The 25,314-nt window shown below is 35.4% G+C and overlaps 1 protein-coding gene across 1 annotated transcript in view; it reads right to left on the bottom strand.

Moving 5' to 3' along the window:
• Nucleotides 1-25,314, bottom strand: part of LOC140745602 (dystrophin, isoforms A/C/F/G/H) — a 630,858-nt gene that overhangs the window by 364,091 nt on the left and 241,453 nt on the right. Inside the window, exons 41-43 of the mRNA XM_073077541.1 lie at nt 15,893-16,104; nt 13,743-13,897; nt 12,528-12,669 (exon numbers count right to left, since the gene is read on the bottom strand). Of these exons, the coding sequence (XP_072933642.1) occupies nt 12,528-12,669; nt 13,743-13,897; nt 15,893-16,104 (509 nt within the window). The remainder of the gene's footprint in view (nt 1-12,527; nt 12,670-13,742; nt 13,898-15,892; nt 16,105-25,314) is intronic.

Below are 25,314 nucleotides of genomic sequence, written 5' to 3'. Positions count from 1 at the left end.
CAAAAAGCATGTACAAAATACTTTGATCCATCCCAATGAACAATACCACAAAATTAAATTGTTCTGTCAAAACATAACAATCACAATACATTGAATAATGTTACTTCAGGTTAATCTAGTAATATAAACTAACCAAAATACAGATTCACAAATGAACCGCTAAAATTCAGCGGCCAGGAGTCAGACCCATAAATTCGGTTCTTATTCAAATGTCTCTCCGCCGCTAGATGGCGCGACTATACATCATCCAGTGTGCGGCGACACTAATAGCGATCAATTGTCCGAATGTGCGCTACGATAGCCTTTGAACTTTAAACCATATTGGAAATGAATTAATTCGATGATGACTCGTTCTGAACCCATTGTCGTCCCACTGGTGGGCTCGGACCTCCTCTCAGAATTCTAGATCCTGGAATATGGCCATCGCCCTAACCAAGTGAGAGTTGGTAGATTCCACTTATTTTTTTAAAAGTCTTAGGTCTAAATGTTTCCTTAACCCTTTAAGTAACCTAATATCTAATGCGACTATAATTTAAAAAATCAGAGGTACCTGAGTTTTGAACCTGGGAACCAAATGAGTGGCCGAATTTCTAACTATCAGGCTATCCCTGGTCGCTTGCTTGCAACTGATGTGCTTGCAGGATGGACGATGATGACTGATTGTTAATTGAGTGATAATTAGACTAACTCTTTTTTGATTAAGTGTAGTGAAGATAAAATAGAGTAGGTTTCTATTCAAATGTCTCTCGATGTGTCTCAATTGTCACTAGATAGCGCGACTATGCATCACCTAGTGTGGGGCCACACTAATAGCTATCAATTGTCCGAATATGCCCACTGCGATAGCCTCAGAGCTTCCATATTGGGAATGAATTAATCGATGATAACTGATGAATAGAGAGGGTTAAGTCTATTTTTGATTAAGTGTAGTGGTTTAAAAATAGACCATTTGTAAGTGGCTCTCTATTTGATGATATCGGAATGAAAAGATATATAAAAAGATAAGCCGTAGACCTCCTACGCTGCAAGTATGACCTATGATTATTTTTTTCATGACTACGTATACACAAAATCATTAATCCAAAAATTGTGCTCTAACAGTAAAAGAAAACAGTGGCAAGAATTATTCCTTGGTCAACTTGGTATTAATAACCAAATATGAAAGATCCATTTTAGTCGTATACTAGCAACGCAAATGTTTGGTTTGTTCTGCATGGAATAGTAAAGCTGTTTAATTCTTTTAGAGGTGTTTTAAGCTATTCTTTCTTTCTTTTGTTTTGTTTGTTTTTTGTTAAGCTGGCCTAGCGTAACAAGAGATTTTAATAGTAGTAGAACCCTTTTTCGTTCGACTTCCGAAGCACACTTCGCCACATCTATTTCTGCCTAATAACAACAGTTAAGCTGTTGTGTTCTGGTTTGAATTATTTGATAGAGAGGCCATAGACTTAGATTTTTTTCATTACGCGGGTAGATATACCTATCAAACTCAAGTGTTCGCTCAGTTGAAGCAACGTGTCTGTGACTGCCCTGATATAGTATTCAAATCTTATCTGAGGTTGAGTATAGATTTGCATGAGCAGTTACTAACCATCTGAACTGCATGCTAGTCGAATAATAAAAGGTACAAATCCGTTGGCGCGCCTGTCCATCACTCCGGTTCCTACAACTTGGGGCATTAAAATGTCATTACGTGCAAGCGCTTGCTTGCAGCTGATGTGCTTGCAATAAATACGAGATCGGTTTAAAAAGAAGTCCACGGAACTATTATACTACTTGGTAGATATTTGAGGAAATAAGAGAAAAGTGGTAGATCATGATTTATATTGTTAAGAAAAAATGCTACAGGATTCGTTTGGTTTATTATATGTAGTTTATGTAGTGGCAAACGAGCATGCAGTCCATCTGATTGTAGCTACTGCCGCCCATAATTATCTGCAATCAACCCCAGATAAGATTAGGATTCCTACCTGGGATCGAGTATAAATGCGTTGCTACCTTTGCCGACTAAGTTAGACCGCTTCGGGAATTTACGTCTCTCCTACTACATGCTTCAAACCATAATACGGCAGCGTAAAACACTGCCGTTATTAAGCAAATATAGATGTAACGTTGGTGCTGGGGCGAACCACAAAAAGTTCTACCGCCTTCAAAAGACTATTATACAGATAAAAAATTGGATTATATTGTAACCATACCTTAAACTTATTTATTTTGTATGTAAAACATTTTGCAAACATTTAGAAAATATCCCTTATAACTATAATATAACTTATTTATTTTGTCTGTAAAACATTTTGCAAACATTTAGAAAATATCCCGCGACAATCAGGAAAAACGGGTAATATTATAAAAATGGTGGAAGGTGCCCAAAATATTCGTTTGTAACGAAAAAATACATTAAAAAGTCATTAGCTGGAACTGTGGGCCTTTACTGGCCGTAATGGTGATGCGGCTTGCGACCGCGGCGTGCGGCGTGCGGCTTGCGTCTTGCGTCTACGCTATGAGACTATCGCAAATCCGTGCCATCAATTTAATAGACATGGGTAAATGTCGAATTTGATAACTTAAATTACATTCTAAAAAACATCGAACGTAACCTAACGCAATAATTTTTAATTAATTTATAAAAATATTAAAAAATGTTAAATATTGGTAGTAATTAGATGTATGTACTTTGTTTTAACTAGCATCCCAAATGAATGAAGTTATCTATTGTTGTAATCCATAGTTAATGAGAAATAAACAATTAGGGACCCCGCAAAAATGCGGCTTTTAGCATTGACCTTCGATGATTTAGGTGCTTTTCAGGAGCCAGACGCGATGATCACACACTACACCCCATATACGTTTGTACGATGGCAGCTGAACGCAAAATACCAACACTGCCACTAAATTGCGCTTTTACGACATCACAACCAAATGCAGCAAGTCGCCAAAACGCGATGCAGCATCGATGCAGTCACCAAATCGCAAATCGCAGGTACCAAAAGTAGCATATCTACTATGGCCATTTATGAAAGATCCAGAGCCGCATAAGCCGCAGCCGCAAGCCGCAATGACAATTAAAAGGTGAAACAAAAAATGTTTTCACGAATACAGTCATTAGGTCAACGTGTTTCGAACGTAATTGTGTGAAATGGCTCTAATACCCCCATTGTTAGTCGATGCCACGTTTCAATTTATGAAGGGAAATTGTGTGAAATAAATATCGTTGTTGTAGTTAATAGCTGTATCAAAACAATGTATGTAAATATCATACATTTGTATAATATCACTAGTTCTTTACCCTTACCATGAATTTTACAAAACATCCCACAATTTTACGTTACGTTTACTCAATCCATTATTCTATTCCGTTTGTTCAGTAGACTGAGTAAACGTAACAATAAGTAAGTGCTCAAGTCTTTTTGTCTGCCTCACATGATCGCAAAAAAGAGAGACAACTCATAAAGCGTCATTTTGTCAATTTAGACATTTAATGTTACGTTACTGACGCTATAGTTCTGATACAATCCGCTAGGGGCGCTGATTGGAATTTGTATGTGCAAATACGTAAACAAATACCAAAACAGTCATATTTGTCAAAACGTAAAAACTCATGGTAAGGGTACTGGAGACGATGTTATAGTTTTCCGGTAGGTGGCGCGGTGAGTCTAGTTTCATTAATTTAGTGTCAAGTAGTTGAGCATGAGCAAATCTGAATAGGATTTTTTCCCGGCCTACCTACGAGTCCATGAAAGAAGGTCTTATTCCTTAGGAATGGCAACGTATTGGCATCAGAACCACCCTGGTCCGAGGTTCAAATCCCAGGCACCTCTGATTTTTCAAAGTTATGTGCGTATTAGAAGTTAATTATCAATTGCTTAAGCGGTGAAGGGAAACAAAAGAAAAAGTTTTGAAAGGTATGTGAAGTCTACCAATACGCACTTGGCCAGCGCGGTGGACTAATATATGGCCTAATCCTTCTCACTCTGAGAGGAGACCCGTGCCCAGCAGTGGGACAGTAATGCGTTGATGATGAATCGATTCTAGACAAACTCCTATTCTTTAGAATCATTTATCCAAAACATCACTTCACTTACTAAAATGCCTGTTTTTATAACCCTAAATGTACAAGTGACCCTAAAATAAGATATAATATTCCTCATACTAATCATATTAACTTTCGGCTGACGGAAGCGCAAGTGGATAGTTTGTTGCCGACGACGTAAGGGTTGCGAAATGCCTGCCGACCTTCAGGCACGTACCCTTATCGATGTTTGGGATCGACAATTCCTTTCTATTTTTACACATTTTATGATCTGTCAACTAGATTTTGTGACTAGCCGCCGTATTCTGTCCGTTTTTGTCAATTTAACGACTGACCCTTAGGGTTGTTGACCGAACTACCCCTAGGTTATGGGACAAGCCAAATAAATTAAAATACTTAGCGAAGCATTTTTATCTGCCGATACAGATACTGATGGTATGCCTTATCTCAGTATTTTCATAGTACATTTTCTATATCCAAAGTAACTGACCTTATTTACATAAAAAATAATTTGTGAAACATATTAGATTTAGCACATGTCTTCATATTACAACTTATGTTTTGTTTTTTTTTTATTTATTTATGTTTTTAGCGTTTTTTCCTTATAATATTCCATTGTTTTATTTCATTACTCTGTGTTACAATCCGAATAAAGCAGTTTCATTCTTCCTAATTACAGTAAGTATAAAATATATCGATATCTATAAACCATAATATATCTCCTCCCTATGACAACCATTGGGCAGTCGTGCGATCATGCTTACATCCAACAAATTGATTTATAGTTCCGTATGAAAATTTCGCCCCCTACATTCTAATACCCTATTAAGGTACCGTGCAGACCTCTTCCAAGAGCTGACTCTTTGATCCCTTTCTGGACCCGGAGAGCCTTTGTTTATGATCGGGATTAAAAGAAATTCCCCCAAGCTTTAGAATTACGTTGCTGGGAATTTTTCTGTTTAATAAAATGCGGAATTTATCGCGAGATTTCAGGGCTAAAATATGTGTTTGGTGTTCGTTTGTTTTGTAAGGGACTCGTTGTTTGCGAATATTTTTGAGTAAGGGACTCCGTACCATTCCCTTTTTCTTTTTGTACGTGGAGGTCAAAAGGTTTAGTATTTTAACGTGATATCATTTTTTTGTAAAATGCGTTTCGTTTGTTTTCTTATGGGTATAAAGGTTCATAGATTTGTAAGGGAAGTTAAAAGTGCGATCAGTCCTGAAATATAAATAATTAACAAATGTAAATTTTCAAAACTCTGGGCCTTTATATTGGCAATTTAAACAAATTAATTACACTATTTAAAATAGATCTGTATTGTATATTACTTATTACAATACATTTAATAGATTTCCTTAATCTTTTTTATTTATTATGTGAAATAATAAATAAAAAAGATTTTGTTAATAGAATCTTCTTTCTAACATTATTAACGTGAAGGTTTGTGAGGCTGGATAGATGTTTGTTTCTTTTGTATGCAAAAACTACTCATAAGATTTAGATGATATTAGGCACATAGTTCATGATCTGAAGTAACATATAGGGTACTTTTTTGACCATGCTAAGCAAAGTCCACGTGGGTGAAACTAGGCGCAAAAACTGGCCATTAAATATATTAATAGTGTCGATATAGCCGTTACTGTGCTATAAGTATAGATGCCTAATAGATAGACGTAGCGAAATGTTAAAAAAGCGTTCCCTTTCTTGAGTGTTGAAACAAAAGGGAGGGCTGACGAGTTCTGGGTCCGGCCCGATAACAAGGCCTCGTTATTATCGGCCCTTTCGCCGTGGCCACTCGGACGGAAATATTGTAATTTCGGAATAAAGGGAATTTTTGTTACAGCAAGAATTCGCGCTTTGGATGACGATCGAGTTTTAAATTCGCTTTCGAGGTGTATTTTTTGTGACGCTAACGATTGGGATGGAAAAATAACTTTGACAAATTTTAGTATATTTTGATTAAAGATGGGAGCGGGCTAATTGCTGCTTCTGAATTTACATTCTTATCTGAATTTAAAAAGGAGAACAAAAAATATAAGTTTATATGTTCTAAATACTTTTTGAAAGTATTAAACGAAACGTTTTTTAAATGATTATAAAACTTACAGTTGATGTTGACCATTACATCTAAACATTATCCCTGCATTTGGTGTACGCACAGCCGTGTGTCTACATCTATCATTATGGCACGTATGAATCCAACGTAGATATTATTTTATTGTATTTGATTTGACATTATTTACCATTTTACAGTCGACATATTTGTGTTTAATAATCTGATCGAACGCTTGTCTGTGTGTCCTTTATAGAATCGTAAACTATGCATTTGATCATATAATGATCTTTAGCAAAGATATTATGCATGAGCCCACGAAGGTTTCTCAGTTGGTACGACCAATTTTATAATAATATATTTTTTTATTTACGGAATACATAGCAGCACACACATGACTAAAAAAACAAGAATCAAAATTTTCGACAAATGACGCCACTGTCATTCCAATGAAGGTACATTTTTTCGGTTATATTTATGTCATGTTATTTTTTTTAAAACGCGGGCGAAGCTACTGCCGGTACTGGTATCTTATATATTCTAGTTTTGTCGTCTTTTAGAATAACGCACCTAATAAACCTGTATTATTTCTGTTAACAACAATATTCAATAAAATGTGGCACAAACCACGGTATACACGGCAGGTGTGATAAACCTTTCCGATATTAAAATATGACAAAACACCCGATCCGGCGGTATGCGCATTATGCATGAGCGACGTAATGCGATGTGTGGGGATATTTTACGATCAATATATATTTCTAACCACACATCAATGTAATGTGCTATATAAGGGGCTTGTATACTTCCTTCCCCTATAGTCTAAGATCCGAACGTATAACTTCCACACGTGTCAGTTTTAGTCTTTTTTTTTAATAAAGTTTATGTTGGGTTGTATGTAACTTACCGATGTTGTAAAATAAACTGACTTACCTGTAACAAAAAAAGTGAATTTAATTATTTATACATTGAATAGAATAATTGTTACGGTAAATATTTATAAAAAAATAACAATAATATCAAATTGAAACTGTCATTATCATCATCAAAATAGGAGTATTAAAAACCTTTACGAGTATAGACTTACAATACAGGGAAACATTTGAATTTATGTTATTTCAAGGTGGTATAATCTTTCGTGGCTCGACGCCGAATGCACCAGTGTCACATCTATTTTAGCTCATATTTACATTTTAATTCGCTGCTTCATATCTTTTATATCGTAAACGAGATGTAACTCCTATATCTCTTTGAGAGAAACCGCTATAAATGTTAAACGCGTGTATTTGAAGTAATGAAAAGATAATTAATTATTTAGCCGCAACGTACATACTACCAAAATGTATCGTATTTCTGCAAACGCTAGGGTTGACACTTTCAAATATTCAAATAAAGTATACTTTTAAATTAGTTTTTTTGTACAATCTCTATTTTTTTACAATTAAATTATTGAATTATGTCGTCGTGGATTTAATATGCTTATTATATGAAATTTCTCCACTGAAGAAACGTAAGCTGATTAGAGCTCAATCTGTATTAAATATATTATACTTTTTTTTAATTGTGACCAATGAACCCTTAGCCACTGTAGAACACTTTTCATTTTAAGAGGACAAATGTATTTTTTGTTTTTGATATTCTACTTTCGTTAATTTCACACTGTCATAAATAAAAATTGTTGCTTAAAAACCAAATACTATTTGAGTCATAATACAAATAGAAATGTTTAATTAAGTTCGGTAAAGTTTTAATCCGAAATATGTATGTACTATCTGTAACTTATAAAATTAGTCTGTTACTATAGTTATAAGTGAGAATACGAGCGACAGTAAAGTAATACGAAATTGATAATCTTCGAAATGATAGACGGTCGTCGGTTGACATTATAACGGTCACTAACAGGCAGCGACATTCATCGGCCACAAACGACAGCCTCCGATTGTCGCTCGTACATAAGAGCCTCAATCTAGATAGAATACCAGAAAACCTTTTTTTCTTCAAGGAAAATAAGACATTCTAAGTTAGTGCTAACCCTAAAATATCGAGTGTGGCGGAATGGGGTTTTAATATATCGCATAATCAAAAGTTGTACTTAGTTTTAAATTGGGCGGAGTTGGGCGGGCGGTTAAACCCACGGGCGAACTTGAGGAAATTAGCGGATTTTGGGTTTATTCGTGGAAAGCTGCTTACATTTTTAAATTAGTTCAAACGGACAAATTTTTAGCTGGTTTGCGTATTAAATGTCTGTAATGTTGCCCACTACTGGGCAAGGGCTTTCTCCCGGCGTCTTTTCTAAATTAAATCACTGTGAATTCTTAATTTTTTGAACGATATATATATATATATATATATATTTTTAAGAATTATGGGACGTTTGACATTTTAGTTTGAATAGTTAATGAAAATTTTGTTCTAATTTACAAAAATAATAGGTTTTCTTTTAAATTTATGCCCATTTAAGTGAATAACGTATTACATAATTATATACATGTATGTGAGATACATGTATATAATTATGTAATTTCTGCGAATAGTTTCTAGTCTTCAAATCCATATAGTTTGTCTTATTTTTCAAACTATAATATACTTACTTACGGTTTTTTTAAAATAAGACCCGAACGTAACATACATACCATTTCTATAAGAAAATGTAATAGAACACATAACCTTTTGTTCTCCGAAGCGTATGTTTACCCTTGAAAACCTCCGATCAAACCCAGCGCAGCTGCGCTTCAGAACTTTCAGGCTATTCCAACCTACAAATTGAAGATTGTCTACCTCCTTCGATTTGGAACGAAAAGTTTTTGAATAATCTGAATTTCAACCTATTCAAATGCATACGCTCTCGATAATCGTTTTTTGGTTTATTGGTTATAGATTATTAAGGGTGCTAGAAAATTGTTGAATCTTTTGATCTTGAGAAGATGGTAGAACCCTCTGTGGTTCGACTTCGGTGACACCACCAACACACCTATTTCTGCTTAATAACAATAGTGTTAAGCTTTGCTTTAATAACTGTCGTGTTCTGGTTTGAAGGGTGTAGTAAGGAAGACACACTTTTCTAACGCATTCTAGCATAGTACTCAAGGGTAGCGATGCATCTGTGGCCGATCTCAAGTAGACGTCTATTTCATCTGGGGGTTGATTATAGATGTCCCCGGTAAGTAGCCACTTACCATCATGATCGTCTGCTACTCATATTGTAAAAAAAAACACACCGCCGCCGCTATAATTGATAAATAGAGTTCTCAAATTAAAAGGGAGTGGTCTAGAACAAGAATATATCTCTTGAACTTTCTTCAAGAAATCCTTGGAAATTAAAACTAAAACTGGCAAGTTATGAGATAGGAAGTAACTGGAAGTGATCAATCATAACATCGAGCACTCTCGTGATGGATGCTCCCACTGCACGCTGGAGTAAGTTTGTTGAGTCTATATTATTTATAGCTCGGTGGTGCTTCAGACTATAGAACCAGGTTTGTTTGCTCTACTTCAAATTTAGTTTCAGGATATTTTTATTTTATGCAAGTAGAAACTAGCAATTAATTATTACACAATTGTATTACCACCGCAATCAACAAAAAAATGTAAATGGGTTAGGTACCTAAAGTTCTCCATGATGTTCTAAAATATATGTAAAGTTTTCGAAAAGTTACTTGATCAACGTGGTAAACTATGGCCGAAGCGTGTAGCTAAAGCTCTTCATGTCCTAAGAATATACCCATATCCAGTAGGTATCTAGGCAAACATAAGAGGATACCTGTATTTATATCTTGTTAGAGACTGGATCTAATAGAGTGTCTCAGAAGACTTATATATAACAATGAAACAATAATTGGTTACTAACTAATTAAATCCAATCAAATGGTCATTATAACGCGAACCCCACAAGAACTTTCAAATTATTATTTAACAATGTACTAAGTTTAACTCGTAATAAAATAAACTAAAAATAAAGTATCTAAATAAATTTAATAAATACCTTAACAACATGTTCCATAAAATCCATTGGCACGGTTCCGTCCATATTTAATTACAAACTGAAAACGTAAACAGTACCCTTACCATGAGTTTCCAAAACATCCCACAATTTTACGTTACGTTTACTCAATCCATTATTCTGTTCCGTTTGCTTCAGTAGACTGAGTAAACGTAAAAATAAGTGAATGCTCAAATCTTTTTGTCTGCCTCACATGTTTACAAAAAAGAGAGACAAAACATAAAGCGCCATTTTGTCAATTTGGACATTTCATGTTACGTTACTGACACTATAGTTCTGATACAATCCGCTAGGGGCGCTGATTGGAAATTGTATGGGCAAATACGTAAACAAATATTTGTCAAAACGTAAAAACTCATGGTAAGGGTACAGCACACTAAACCGAATAAAAGTGATCAATCAAAAACAGGCTAGTACATGACCGATAGCCCTCGAAGCACCAGTTTCTAACCCCTAAACTTTATAGTTTATAGACCCTCACTTTACTTGCGGCTGTGGATAGTTTATTATTTTAAGGGTAGAAACCAGCCTGAAGTTTCTGTAACTTCCATCAGTTTAGTAACTTTGATGGTAATATATCTAGTCGGTAATTAATTATTGGGTGAGTATTAAAATTATTTGAAGTTGCCGATCTTTCTTCATTAATTATTTTTTTGTGAATAATGGCCAAAAATAATTTAAACATTTCTGTCATGAATCTATGGTAATTATATTTAGATTGTTATAAATGTACTAAAGAAGAAGTATATTACTTTTTTTAATAAATGAGCATGCTCACCTGATCGTAAGTGGGTATGCGACCCATATACATCTGTTACGATAAAATTAGTGTCCTACCTGAGTTCGGCCACAGATGCGTTATTAACTTTTAAGACTAAATCGAAATGCCTGGGATAAGTATGTCTCTATAAGCATCTCTGTATACGTATCTCTTACCACCCACTTCAAACCACAACACTGCTGTTATCAAGCAGAAATAGGTGTGGCGGTGGTGCCGCCGGAGTCGAAACACAAAGGGTTCTCCCACCTTCAAGCTTTACAAAATGGCACTGTATCCATATGCATAGATATTCTAATGATTACAGGAAAATCCACAGCTGCAGCTCTCGAAAACAACGCGCAAGCTTTTCCAAAACAATAACTTTAATGTCCGAAAATTTGAGGGTGAAAGTTTTGTGGAACTTTCTCAAAGTTCGCCAAATAACTGGGGGCGATTGGTGGATTTATGCCACATTCGTTGAACCAAAATATGTACTTTAGAACGAAATATAAGGCATTACGTAATCTTTATTATATTCCAGATTTAATATGCCACCCTTTTGTCACTTCACATTTTCTATGGTTTAAGAAACTTTCTAAAATATTCATTAAGATTATGATAAATTAATATTTTTTGATGTTGGGTTTGGTTAATTTCTTTTTGAACTTAAGTCGACTTAAAAATATAAAATATATACGCTATAAGTTTAAGGTTTAAATAGACTTCTACTTTAATAAATATCTAAGTATACAAGTATAATCCACAGAGTTCTTGAATTTGGCCGCACAATAATGAAAATAACCCACTATAATTTTCTTATTACAATTATATCACAAAAATGATATTAAAATTATTGTGTTATGTCATTAAGCAAAAACATCCGCTAAACATAAAAAAAGCTCTTTTTACGAACCGGAAAAGGTTAAAAATGATATAAAAACGACATCTATCTAATAACATAGAAATAACTTTTACTACAAAACCTTCATGTCGTTTAAGTATACAGCACTGGTAAGAGATGGCGCTGTATAAATGTCAAATAAGAAGCTTCCTAGTTAGCTACTTCTTAATTTCTTCACCTCGCAATAGATGGCGTTGGATTTAGAAAAAATCTCTTTAGCAGCATTATAATTTCCGTACGCTTTAATAGATGGCGTTGTAGCTTAAAACCTTTCTATTTAGCTACATTTAATATCCTTACCCTGCAACAGATGGCGCTGTTTGCAAAGTCACCAAAAGAAGGTCCATGGTGAAGACAAGCTTAAAAGGTTGCGCCAATTTTCAACAGATGGCGTTGATGAGAAGTTTGATAGTACATAATATCTTTTTGGGTAATTAAACTATTCAAAATATTGAAATGAGCGTATCCATAAAAATATTTCAATGCTCTCTTTGGTAAATATCTTTTCTACTGTTATTATTCAATTAATTCAAAAACTAATATTACATAATAGCAATAGTAAGTTACGTCTACCGGATTGCATCTCATGGATATTTTAGTGAAGCATGACGACTTATTCACCGATAATCCTTATCAATCCCCGACCAGGCAGACATGTGAATGATTAATTTCGACATATATACTAGGTCCGGGTGATTGTGTCTTCGTCTCTGTGTGTCTTTTGAAGTGGTCTTCTAAAGCTATGTAGATTCACTATGTCAAAAAATTAATTCTATAAATACCTTTAGCAGATGAGGATCCCTCTCCGCCGTGTCCAGCAAAGACTCCGCTTCACTCAGCCAGGCCACGAAGTTCTCCAGTGAACGGTCGAAGTTCTGCAGCGATGAAACTGCTGAATGCAGCGCTTTTCCGCGGGCGACGATGCTGCAAGCGTAGGGTAATATTGAAGTTTCAAAGTATATATTATAAAGCTTATAAAGCTTAATTACAATTACAAATTACAATTTTTATTTTTTGATTTTTTGTATATTGTCAATTTTAATCTATGACCAATATTTCTATATCGCATTGTAAGCAGAATAAGAGGACCTAAAGGTTGTAACGCCTGAATATGTACGTATTCTATGCAAATAATTTATTCTATTCTACTTTTGTTTAAATTTTGTCCCCTTTATATTTTATTGTTTTAACAATATTCTTGCACAGAGAATAAACAAAAACATTGCTTTATTTGTTAACTAGCAAGCATGTTTTTAATGCATTTTTATTTATTTTTGAAGACCACAAATGTCATTGACCACGCTACATACTTTTGACGTTTTAATAGAGGTAAGCTACTGTGCTGCCATCTTTACGTACTTGTAAAGAGTAGATGGCGTTGGAAACAGAGCTTAGCATTCTTAGCAACACTTTGGCAGTTGTATACTCCACTCGGTAGATGGCAGTGTCTTTCAATTTACTTTGTGGGGATGGATTACAATACAATATAATATCATATGGTAAATTCGAGTCATCTAAGGTATGATCTATCTATCTTACTTTCTTTAACGTTCTCAATTAAGAACGTTGCTCAATTTTTATTTTAAAATTTTTGTTTCGTTTAATTCTTCAAAGCGGTAATAGATGGCGCTATACACATTTCAATATCATGCTTATTTAACTCATAATGTTATATTATATCGAATTAGCAAAGGAACATGCTGTCCACCTTATGGTACGTGGCTACGCTGCGCATAGACTTCTATAATCAACCCTGGTAAAGAGAATTCTAACTAAGGTTGGCCACAAATGCGTTACTACCCCTAAGATCTTCGTTGGAACGCATCGAAAAAGTATGTCACCCTTAAAACCTCCCTCACACCCTGTAACCTTAAAGAACATAGGTAAGCGTAACACTGTAGGTATTAGGCAGAAATAGGTGCGGCGGAGGTGCAATTGCAGTCGAACCACCATCTATCTACACCATGTATACAAAACATTTCCTTTTATTTCCATACCTGTTATTAAGCTCATTGTATCTATGGTTGATGGCTTCGGTGGCGCGTTTGATGCGAGTGGTGTCGTCGTTGCGGTAGACCGCGATCAGGCGCTGCGTCAGCTGCCCGAACAGCTCGATCTGGTGCTTGTATTGGTGGACTTCTGCGTGGAACGACTGGAAAGAGAAGAAGGGGTTAATAGGTAGGCATATTATGATTTATACTTAGCTTTGTATAGGGCCTGTGCCACGGGAGACATGAACACAATCATAACTAAACTAAATTTAAGAAAATACTTGAAAATTGATAACTGTTGAATTAAAAAGCAGACCCAATCAAACGGGTCAACAATATTAAGAGTTATTTTTTAGTTATTGTGCAAATAATGAAATGTTGGAAGCGTTGTCAATATGTAAATGAGGTTAATGAGGGCTATCTCTCTGTCAATACTACTGTTAAATATTTCTGACTTTGTCTTCCCAAAGTTAACCGGTTTCAATATGTTTTTACTTTTAAAGCTTTTTAATTGGCATTAAATTAAAGTTAATTTTCTTATGAGACCATGGCAACATACGTGTCCGTGGCCACACGTGGTACCACCTAAATACGCATTTTACCATACAGTGTGTGGAATTTTAAACCTTATTTATTATGGAATTAAAGCATTAATCATATATTTACAGAACACAAACAATATTGATTTTCGGGAAAAATAAGCATGCGGCAGCAACTTAACAGCTACCTTAAATAACAGCTATATACTTTCTACCCTTCAATAGACTCAAGTATTTATCTGTGTAATTAAGGCAATAACCAACGTTGAAATGTGAGCTCGTTATTTCTGCCGATTCATTACTAGGGAAATACTAGCAATTAGGGGAATAATTCCGGAGAAACCTGGAGCATATTTCACTTCGGTAGTAAGGTACTTGTTATACAGATAACGAGGTAATCGTAAAGATTAACAAAGTCCAGCGAGTCTTATTATCTTTTGATAGACATTTAAGGACGAGGGGAACGAAGTCACTGAAACGTCACATACGAATAATTCTGAAACTTTTCGATTATATAGCTAACTAATATATGGCGATTAATTCAAACAGAAACTTATATTATGATCCATCCGTATTAACATCATTTAACTCAATAAAAAGCAATTAAAAGTTCTTCTTAAATTATCTTTCGAAAATGATCTTTTTTTGAATGAGTTTATGTATGTCAAAAATTAACTGAATATCAAAAATTAATCGTTGATATTACGCAATTATGCCACTAACAGCCATTATCTCACTCACATATTCCAAATTTACGACCAGATTAATTTTTAATATCGAAACTAAGTAATTTAATAACTCTAATGATAACAGTTATAAAAATATAGCTTATCGCGACCATCCCGTAGAAGAACAAGTGCCTCAGCCATATTATACTACTCGGCAATAATGGAATTTTGAGCAGGGCAGCATTAATTAAGATGGCTGCTTAGACCTTTTCTGGAGGCCTCGTTACTCGTTCATTAGGTGAGATATATGTGATAATACATCTTCTTATATGTATTAAAATTCTTACCGATAAAGTAAGTTCTCTTATACGTACTGCCGTCACACCTTTTTCTAGCTTGTAGCATTTTTAACAGACTTTATAAAGGAGGTTCTGTATTCGACCGCTACGTATGTATGTAAATATGTATATAGTTAATAAATAAGTTTGTACGTCCGTCATTTTTATGTATTATGTACTTGTATGTACGGCGGTCATCAAAGGAGTGGTAACAGCTCCTCAGAGTTCTCAATTTAGTTCTCGGCTAAAATTACCTAAATATTTAATGATTTTCTGTTTTATACTTTCATGAAACGTTTATTTTTCCTACATGAGGGCTAAATTACAATACCTCACATTAGGATGTATCCCATATCACACCCTTTAAAGCAAAACCAAGCTGCGCTTAACATTGTTGTTTTTAAGCAAAATAGGTGTGCCGATGTCTAGAGTCAAACCACAAAAAATTCTACCATCTTCAGAAATAAAGAGTTGTGACTAGTGGACTTTTAGATCCAGACTTGCAAAACTAAGGACTATCAGTCCATCTGTCAGTCAGTCCGTGCGTCTACTCCTTAGGCACCATATTATATTATTCGTCAAACCTAATATACAACCTAACATAACCTCACCTTCTGTTCCCGCAGCTGCATCTCGAGCACATCAGCGGTATGTCCCGGGGGCGTCATGGCGGCGAGCCGGGTCTCCATCCTGGTGAGCCAGGCGTCAGCGTCGCGCCGTCTGGCCTCGTACCGCTGGGAGTCACCCAGCATCGCGTCCAGCTGGGCCTTGCGCTGCAGCACACGCGCATTGGCCTCATCCCAGTGCTCGCGGAGGGCTGTAACTGGAGATATAGACAGATAAGGGTAAGGTAAGATAAGGGTATATAAGAGTAAAACTAGCATACAGTCCATTTCATACTATTAAATAGTCGCCTACTATATACTATTGCCACCTTTGACCATCTGAAATTTAAACCAATGTCTGGTAGACATGCACTCGGCCTGCGCGGTGGATTATGATGGCCTAATCTTTCTCATTCTGAGAAGAGACACGTGACCCGTAGTGGTACAGTAAAGGGTTGATCATGATGATGATGATGAATTTCAACCAAATGGAATTGAACGTTTTCCTAAGGTCAGTCACAAATGTATTGTAGAGCGTGGTAAGGGAGTACATTATTCTCGTCCTGGTCTGTGGAAAATTTCTGGTATGCCTCCAATTCTATTTCGGATCGAACGAGGAACCTTTATTTACTTGAGAAATCGAAAAACAAAAAAAATAGAATGCTTCGTACATAATGCTTTACAGGTATAAATATACTTAAAAGGAGGCCCCAACAATGGATTACTGATGTAACTATATAGATACAAATAAAATATTTTCATTTCATTTTTCGTAAAATATTGTATTAAAGCACATCGTGCACATATATATAGGTACTTAACAAACCGGCAATAGTTTCGTATGCTTTAACGTTTTCTTCAAAAAGCTACGTCTAACTTTTTAGTCTGAGTATGTAGAGATATATTATAAGTAAGTACATATTTGTAACATTACCCAAAATCGGGTCATGTTAACCGTTCTAGCCGCGGGGCGCAAAATGAGTCGACACGAGCCAATTGGAAAGTCATATCGGGTGAAGGAAAACAAATGTAAATGTAATGTAATGTAATATGAAAAACGTTCAGCGTTTACATTACATTACACTGACCAAAAAAAGACCATTTTGCAAGCTTTTTTGAGAAAGCGGTCAAATACGTTTGAGGTTATAAAAATATAGAAAGTAAAATGTGGATTGATGACTCGCGGGGCAAAAAATAATAAGGGTATGACACATAGAGGGTTCCTGTTCAATTCCCGGACAGACAACCATCAAAATGATGAATTTAGTCTGTCCTAGGTCCAGGAATTTGTGTATTCCTCTTTGTGTGTGTCCATAGCAAATACGATCACAGTATGGAGCTATGAGTACAGAAAGGATAACCGTTGAAGAAAAAATAAAATAGTTTGAAAAATATTTTCAAATACTTTCTTTTTTGAATCAAAAATATTGTATTTTTTTTATTTGTTAAATTTGTTTAAGTACATCGTCCTTCCTTTTATACTAAATCATACTTAGACTTAATAAAATATTACGAATAACTGTATGCAAAGTATTGTATAGAAAATCCTTCAAACCAAATCATTTTATAGCGAATGTAGATGCAGTTAGCATAACATATCTTTGATTTATTAGATCGGTTAGAATCAATCCGATCAACAACTGGGAATCGAATGTAACGCCTGGGAATTGTCGGAAGTAGCGAACCATGGTAAGACTTACTAATGGACGTTTGAAGTTCCATCTCGTATCTCGTATGCTTGGACAGTTTACTCGTCATGTACGAAGATTTCCTCAGCACTAAAACTAGTAGACGGAATGCGCACCATTTATTTACGCCTATCCTTAACAACCAATCTAGGATAGATTTCTTGCCCCTACCAAAAATCAATATTTGACAATTTCTTCATACGCCTGTTATAATTACTTAATCTTTCCAATCTTGTTTTCAAATTTTGATAATTGGAACCCTGTGTGATTCCACTCCGGCGACACCACACCTACTTTTGCTTAATCACAGCAGTATTGAGTGCTACGTTTTGGTTAGATTGGTGTGGTGAAGAAGACGTACTCCTTCGAGACTGTTCAGCTTAATCCTCCTGGGTAGCGACGCAACTGTGGCCGACCTCACGTCGAACCTAATATTATCTAGGATTGATTACAGATGTCCATAAGCAGCAGTAGCCATTTACCATCAAGCAAGCAATGCATTCTCCTCTACTGCTCCTTTACCTATGAAAAATACAGGTTTACATACATTTCAGAAATATAGGTACAAATGTACACCTGCGAATCACTCGTTATGTGTAATATTTGTTTTGTTCAAATACAGCCTTATCTCCGGGAAACTCATTTCGCGCACAAATTTGACATTTGTGAATAATACAACAGACGAGATGGAGAACTGTGCGTGTGATTGCGAGCCCGCGGGCTGGGTGCGGTTATAGAGACGCGGAGTTCCGCTTCGTGGTTCAAGTAACGTTATGTGATTTTTTATAAAAATACGAAAAAAATATTTATAAATATACTATAATATTTGTGTATGTCTGACTGGTGTCAGGTTCAGATTGGTTCAGGGTAAAATATATTCAGGGTTCAAATATAGGCTATCCTATGATCACTTAGTCTTAATGTACCTTTACACGTATTTATATTCCTTAGTCCGGGTAAAAATGTTACAAAATCTTCTAATAACATTGCTTTTTATTTGCTAATATTAATATAATACTAAGATGACAATAATAAATGTAATACACATAACATTACAAGTAAAAGAAGGCTATAATTTTAAAAAACCTTATTATTGCTAATGTGTGAGAGCCTCCGAGAAAATTGAGTAGGTACGTTTATATAGATATTGAATACACTTGAGTGGTTTATAATGTAATATGACAATTTATTCTACCTTGTTATTTTTTAAGATGGTAACAGACATATGTAATTGATCAGCTTCATACAGAAATATTTAACAATTTGCAGTTTCACGTATACATGTATGTGATCGCATTCAAATGGATTGCATATCTACTTCAGGATAAAGCACCCCACGATCAGATAGCATTCCAACAGTAAATGAAATTCAGCAATTACTTAAAACGTTAACATAAAAATGTTTATCTTGCGTAGTGTGCTAAAATCTGTAAAACGGTGAGCGCGGACAAAACAATTAAAAACAACGTACAAGCGAGGCGCCCCGCTTTGCTCGCACCGGCACACCGCATACAATGCGAGATAGAGTAGACACTTTGTAGAGGCCTTTCAACCCCAGATTTAGAGGGCAGACGGGACTACTGCCACGGGGCCTCCATAAGTGAGGGTCGCCACGATAGACATGAAAAACTAGCGAAATTTCGACAACTTAAACGATTTTTTTCAAGATAGTTTTTTTTCGCATTCTACTGACAATACTTGCACAGCAACCATAATAGACAATTGCAACGGACCCGAGACCACATAAAAATATTTCTTTGTAGTAGTCTTAAGAGGTCTGTTACGCTACGTGACACTATTTTGCAACAACTTTGTCGCGGCTATTGAACCATAGATATAAATCCATCGAAAACCTACGCTAAAAAACGCCAATTTGAATGACTACTAATTCCTTACTGGATAACACTCAATAACTTCCCTAATAGGTATTTCTTTATTAATTGTTTGTTTCTATTTGAAAATAAATAATAATGGCTGATAAAAGAGAATTGGTAATATAAAGTTGCCTCTATGGAAAGCTACTCTAGGCAAGCTACGCAAATATGAACGTGCGATGTTACGGGCGAGCTAGCGACGCGTTAAGCGCAGCTAAGCCGCACCAAATTGGGAACTATCAAAATATAAGCCGGAATCTGAAACTGTTCCACATTTATTTGTATTGTTAGGGTTCCGTATACGAAGGGTAAAAACGGAACCCTATCACTAAGCCTTCGGTGGCAGTCCCTATGTCTGTCTGTCACAGGACTCGATACAGTTGAAGAGATATCTTCAACTGTAATAGACAGACACATGATTTTTTACCTATGTAGTATATACTCTTATTACGGTGGGCGCTATAACAACAAATGTGTATATAACTTGAGTATGTAACTTTTATTTGACATCAACTCTTTGCATAGCTTTAAATATAATTTCACAGTTGTTTTACTTGTTTCGTTGGATTATAATGTCAATTTACATAATGGTAAAAGTAGGAAATGGGCATGCAGTCCATTCGAATAGAACTAGATGGTAGAATAGGACCAAGAAAGGTAGATAGAATGGGATTTCTACTTAATGCATATAACAGACGCTTAGTCTCTCCTGAGGACTAAGAGATCACTTTATAATTACGTAAGTCAGCCAGGATCCTAACCTTTCCGCCAAAAAGCAAAACCACTGTACGCTACAAATAAGTCTGCCTAATAGCAGCAGTGTTAGGCGCTGCTGTGTTCCGTTTTGAAGGGTGTGGTAAGGGAGACATACTTTTTCGAGGCGTTCCAGCTTAGTCCTCCGGGGTAGCGGCGCATCTGTGGCCAATCTCAGGTAGGAATATCTAATCCTATCTAGGGTTACAGATGTCCATGGGCGGCAAAAGCCAATTACCATCAGGTAGCCTGCATGCTCGTATCTACTACTCCTATGTTATAAAAAAAAGACACTTATTTACTACCTTTCAATATACCTAAACCACCGTTATCATAACTATTGTCTTTCAATGAACTCATTTCACATAAATTATATTTGCTAATTAGTGGCTGATATTAATTTTCGACACAAAATAATTAGCATCGTTGTTGAATAAATTCATAAATGAATTATCATTCTTCATTCACTTGATGGATTTAACTGCAATCGGTAAACTGTTTATTATTCTTGATTGTATATCGATTTGATGATTATCTTGATTGTATATTGTTTTTACATAAAAGAAGTTGCAAATTAGTATGCAATCCACTGATAAGTGGCAACTGCCCCCTATGGACATCAGTAATCAATCCCAGTTAAGATTAGATTACTAAGATCAGCTACAGATGCCTTGCTACCTCTGAGGGTCAAGTTGTAACGCCTTAGATAAGTATTTCTACCTTACTATCAAAAAAATAGGCGTCTATCGGAGTCCATAGGAGTGGCAACACATCTGTAATTGACTTTAGGTAGAACCCTTGTTCTACATGACCTTGGTTTCAGATGTTCACGGGTAGCAGTGATCACTTACTCGTACCATCAGGTGAACCTGTTCATCATTCCCGTTTGCTAAATAACATAAATCTTTTAAAAAATAAAGTTCTTAATCATCATCAACCCATTAACCCATTAGCTTCCCACGGCCACGGGTCTCCTCTCATAATGAGAAGGATTAGGCCATAGTCCACCGCGATGGCCAAGTGCGTATTGGTAGACCTCACATACCTTTGAGATTTTTTTTATAAACCTCTCAGGTATGCAGGTTTCCTCATGATGTTTTTCTTCACCGTTTAACAAGTGATAATTAATTTGTAATACGCACATAACTTTGAAAAATCAGAGGTGCGTGCCTGGGATATGAACCGCGGACCCCTCAATCGAGAGGCCGAGTTTCTTAACTATCACTGTCGTAGTTCTTAATATTTAGCTTAAATTTAATATACCGTCTTCAATAACAAACACAACAGCCACGCGGCAGAGTATGACCTAGAAAGTATTACCGCGACTACAATAGAGATTCTTATAAAGTGAGAAGCGGAAAACAAAAATAAAATATTCAAACTTTCTGGAAAAATATTAAACAATAAAAAAGTTGTAAAAACAAATTAGCTTCGCGACCGCGCAGCAAACTTCGATGAGTTGCTTAAAGAAGCCGAATTAATTTTGCCCGGGACTTGTTTAAAGGTTCAGAACTTACAATAATGTGCTATGAGATTAGATTTACTTTAACTCTATCTTTTTATTTAGCTTGGGTTTAGTCTGGTTTAGGCCTTCAGGCTTTCTTTGCTTTAATTAATCAACTTAAAGAATCCGAGGTGAACTTTTTAAAAAAAATGCTTTTAACTAGTAACAAGTCATCATAACTATTATATACATAATTAGAAGCATATCGTTTTAATACGCAAAATGTTTCAGGTTCTATTCTCGAGCTGCTAAATATTTTTTTTGTTTATTTTCATAAATTTTGTGAAGACATGAATTTTTATAGACTTATGCATAAAGAAATAAATTATTTATATATAATATTAAACCCACAAAAAAAACAGGTGAAATACAGATAACACACTGTGAAATAACAATTAAAACAGTTTGTCTCAATCACTGTGTATATTTATTAACATTTTTTTAATTTATCCACATTATCATACTTCGAAAATACCTAGGGTTTCAGCGTGTAAATCGAAAAACCGTAGCAACACCTCGATAAGCTCGTTGAATAATAAAAACTTGAAAAACAAATTTACTTCGCGACCGCGTAACAAACTTTGATGAGTTCGTTATAGAAGCAGAAGCAATTTTGTCCGGAACGCGATGACAGTGCCGCGAAGCGTATTAATGAGATTGACCGCGTGATTAGCATTTACATGACACTAGCCTTCTAGATTAACTGTACAGGCTAGCTGGTTTATTTATAAGGTTCCGTACTCTATGGTAATACGGAACCCTATTATCAAGCCTCGGCTGTCTGCCAGTCCGTTACAGGGCTCTATTACTTGAACCATAACAAAAAGTCACTTGAATTTTTTTAAAATATCTATTGCTATGGCCGCGATAACGTTACGTTACGCATTCTTAGTACTTACTATTAAACTGTACTCGACTTGGCGGAGGCACTGCCATGCCTCCTGATATGAATATTGTTTAAAATGTTGTTTGCTGCGTCTGTCATAATAACAAAATTAATAAATACCAAAAAAAAATGGTGGTACATAACCCTCCTATAGCTATTGTATTTATAACCCTGCTTTAAGCCATAAGCCCTGCTGTGTTCTGGTTTCAAGCGTGGGATAAGGAAGACATACTTTTTCGAGGCATTCCAGCTTAGTCCTACGGTGGGAATTCATTTTTACTCGTTGTTTACAGATGTCCATGGGCGGCAGTAGGCACTTACCATTTATAAGATTTTCTTTTGTATGTAATTGTTAGAACTGGTAAACGTAAACTTTAACAACTTAATTTTTCCTTCCAACACTCCTACCTTTATACCAACAGTTATTCTCAAACCCAACTGCGTCTTGCGTAAACGTTAACCATTACTTCGTTTACGATGTTTCTTTAGCCGATGAACACATAAACGTTCGGCTTAACTTTTATGTGTAGCGGTGCTCCAGTAACCTCGTGGGTTAAGGATATAGTGACTGTAAAAATGCTAGATCTTTTTTTTATAATACATGAGTAACAGACGTGCATACAATCCACCTGATGGTAAATGGCTACTGCCGCTCATGGACATCTGTAATCAACCCATGATAAGATTAGATTCCTACCTGAGATAGGCCCCACATGCGCCGCTACCCCTGAAGACTAAGCTGGAACGCCTCATAAAAGTATGTCGCCCTTACCACACCTTTAAAACCAGAACACATCAGTGCTAAATACTGCTATTATTAGGCAGAAGTAGATTTGGCGGTGGTGGTGCCGGAGTCGAGACACAAAGGGTTCTACCACTTTCAATCATACTATCACTAATTCTTTAGAACGGAATGAAATAGATCACTTAAGAGACGAAGTAATAACGTGAATGAGCTTTAAGCAATCCGACCAGGGAAACATTTATTTCTATTTTATAATGATTCTGCAGTAATATGTTTATCATATATTCGACGTCCTTCAAAGTTACTTTGTTCACGAGGACCTCTGAGCCGCCAGATACGTACAACTACTTTGAACTCCATAAAAATGTACTTTGGACAAAATTGTTTTAAGTTAAACAATTTGTAATTCAGATAATCAGAAGAACATTTAAAGTCAATCAAAAATAAATTCCCAATAACGGTCCCCGTTTATAACCTTTGAACTTTCGTACAAAAGGTCCGGTCTGGATGGACTCACAAAAAGCAATAGAACAGACAATGAATGAACCCGGCACTTCGGTAAAGAAACGTTTTGGTTTCTTTTCCATCACACCCTTGTTATCACACCTGTGTTCGAATAGACCAGGGTTTTTGGTTTCTTTTGTCAATTTAACGTACCGAGCTCAAACGCGGCTACTTTTTGGTTTACTTTGGACTGACAACCTGAATAATACAGTGGTTAACCATAGGGCATGCTACGGGTATGTATGGCGCTAATAAACTTAGGAGAGACCTTTGTCCAGTAGCACTACCATGAGTTGGCATAGAAACGCCACTATAGAAATTGTAAATAGAAAACTATTGTCATTTTGCTAGTGAATAACATAACTACTATCGTTACGGTATTTCTTGACAACGTCTGTCAAATTAATGACTCATGGGACCGAATTTGTATGGCAATAGATCATAATGACATTCGCTAGCGATTTGATTTCGATACGTAAAAAACCTACGTATCGAATTACGCCACTACGGATTTAAGTTCTACGAGTAACCACCAGAGGCGCTGTACAATTTTTCATACATTTATTTTACGCAGTCGCTAGCGAGTAATACTTTTGTAAACTCATGGTAGTGGTACAGTAGTGTAAATCCTAACTAATGTTTTAAATGCGAATGTGAGGTTGTGTGTATGTTACACTTTCATGCCTTAACTACATAAGCGACTGTCATGGAATTTTGTACACACGTTGTTAAGGGTTTAGAAAAGATTATAGAGTAGCTTTTATCCCGAAAAAATGTACCGTTCCCTACGGATAGGTAAAAATTTCTGACCGGGAAGTTACGGGTAAAATCTAGTACTAAACATATTAAGAAAGTGACTTTAAATATACATACATCACTGGGAACTATGTTATTAGCTATTTTCTTGGCATTTGAGTTGCACCAGTTAGGGGAAGCCTACGTCCAATATTGGACTCCCAAAAATAAATTAAAAAAATACAATGGGTTTCATGATACTATAGGGAATTTTTTCACTTTATTTTTTCATCATTAAAGAAAAAAATGTCTTATAGATAACAACATGTATAATGTACTTAATATAGGATAGCGTTAGCTCACACATTAGTGGTTTAGTTTTATTTATTAGTTTTATTATAATAAAACGCTGTTAAACCATAAACACACTACGTGTCATTCTATGCATAAATATATTATATATTATTATAATATAAAATATTTTAACTTTTAATGCATTTATAATAAGTAAAACTTTTTTCAATACAAATTCTAATCATTATTTATATCAGAAAAAAATATAAAATTATTAAATTTAATAAATCATGAAAACTGACCCTTAGCGTATCAAATATTTTTAAATTTTAGTACAGGATTAAATCCCTCTACTGGGTATTAAATTCAGTTTATCGCAAAACATAAAACCTTTAAAAAAATATTATTAATTAAAAGCTGTTGATAATTAGCTGTAAATCATTAA

The sequence above is a fragment of the Epargyreus clarus genome, unplaced genomic scaffold (genome assembly GCF_041222505.1).
Source record: "Epargyreus clarus isolate Ecla_fem2 unplaced genomic scaffold, WU_Ecla_fem_2.2 ptg000010l, whole genome shotgun sequence".
In the NCBI taxonomy this organism is placed as follows: domain Eukaryota; kingdom Metazoa; phylum Arthropoda; class Insecta; order Lepidoptera; family Hesperiidae; genus Epargyreus; species Epargyreus clarus.
The sequence above is the reverse complement of the archived record's forward strand: the minus strand, read 5'-3'. Positions and strand labels throughout refer to the sequence as shown.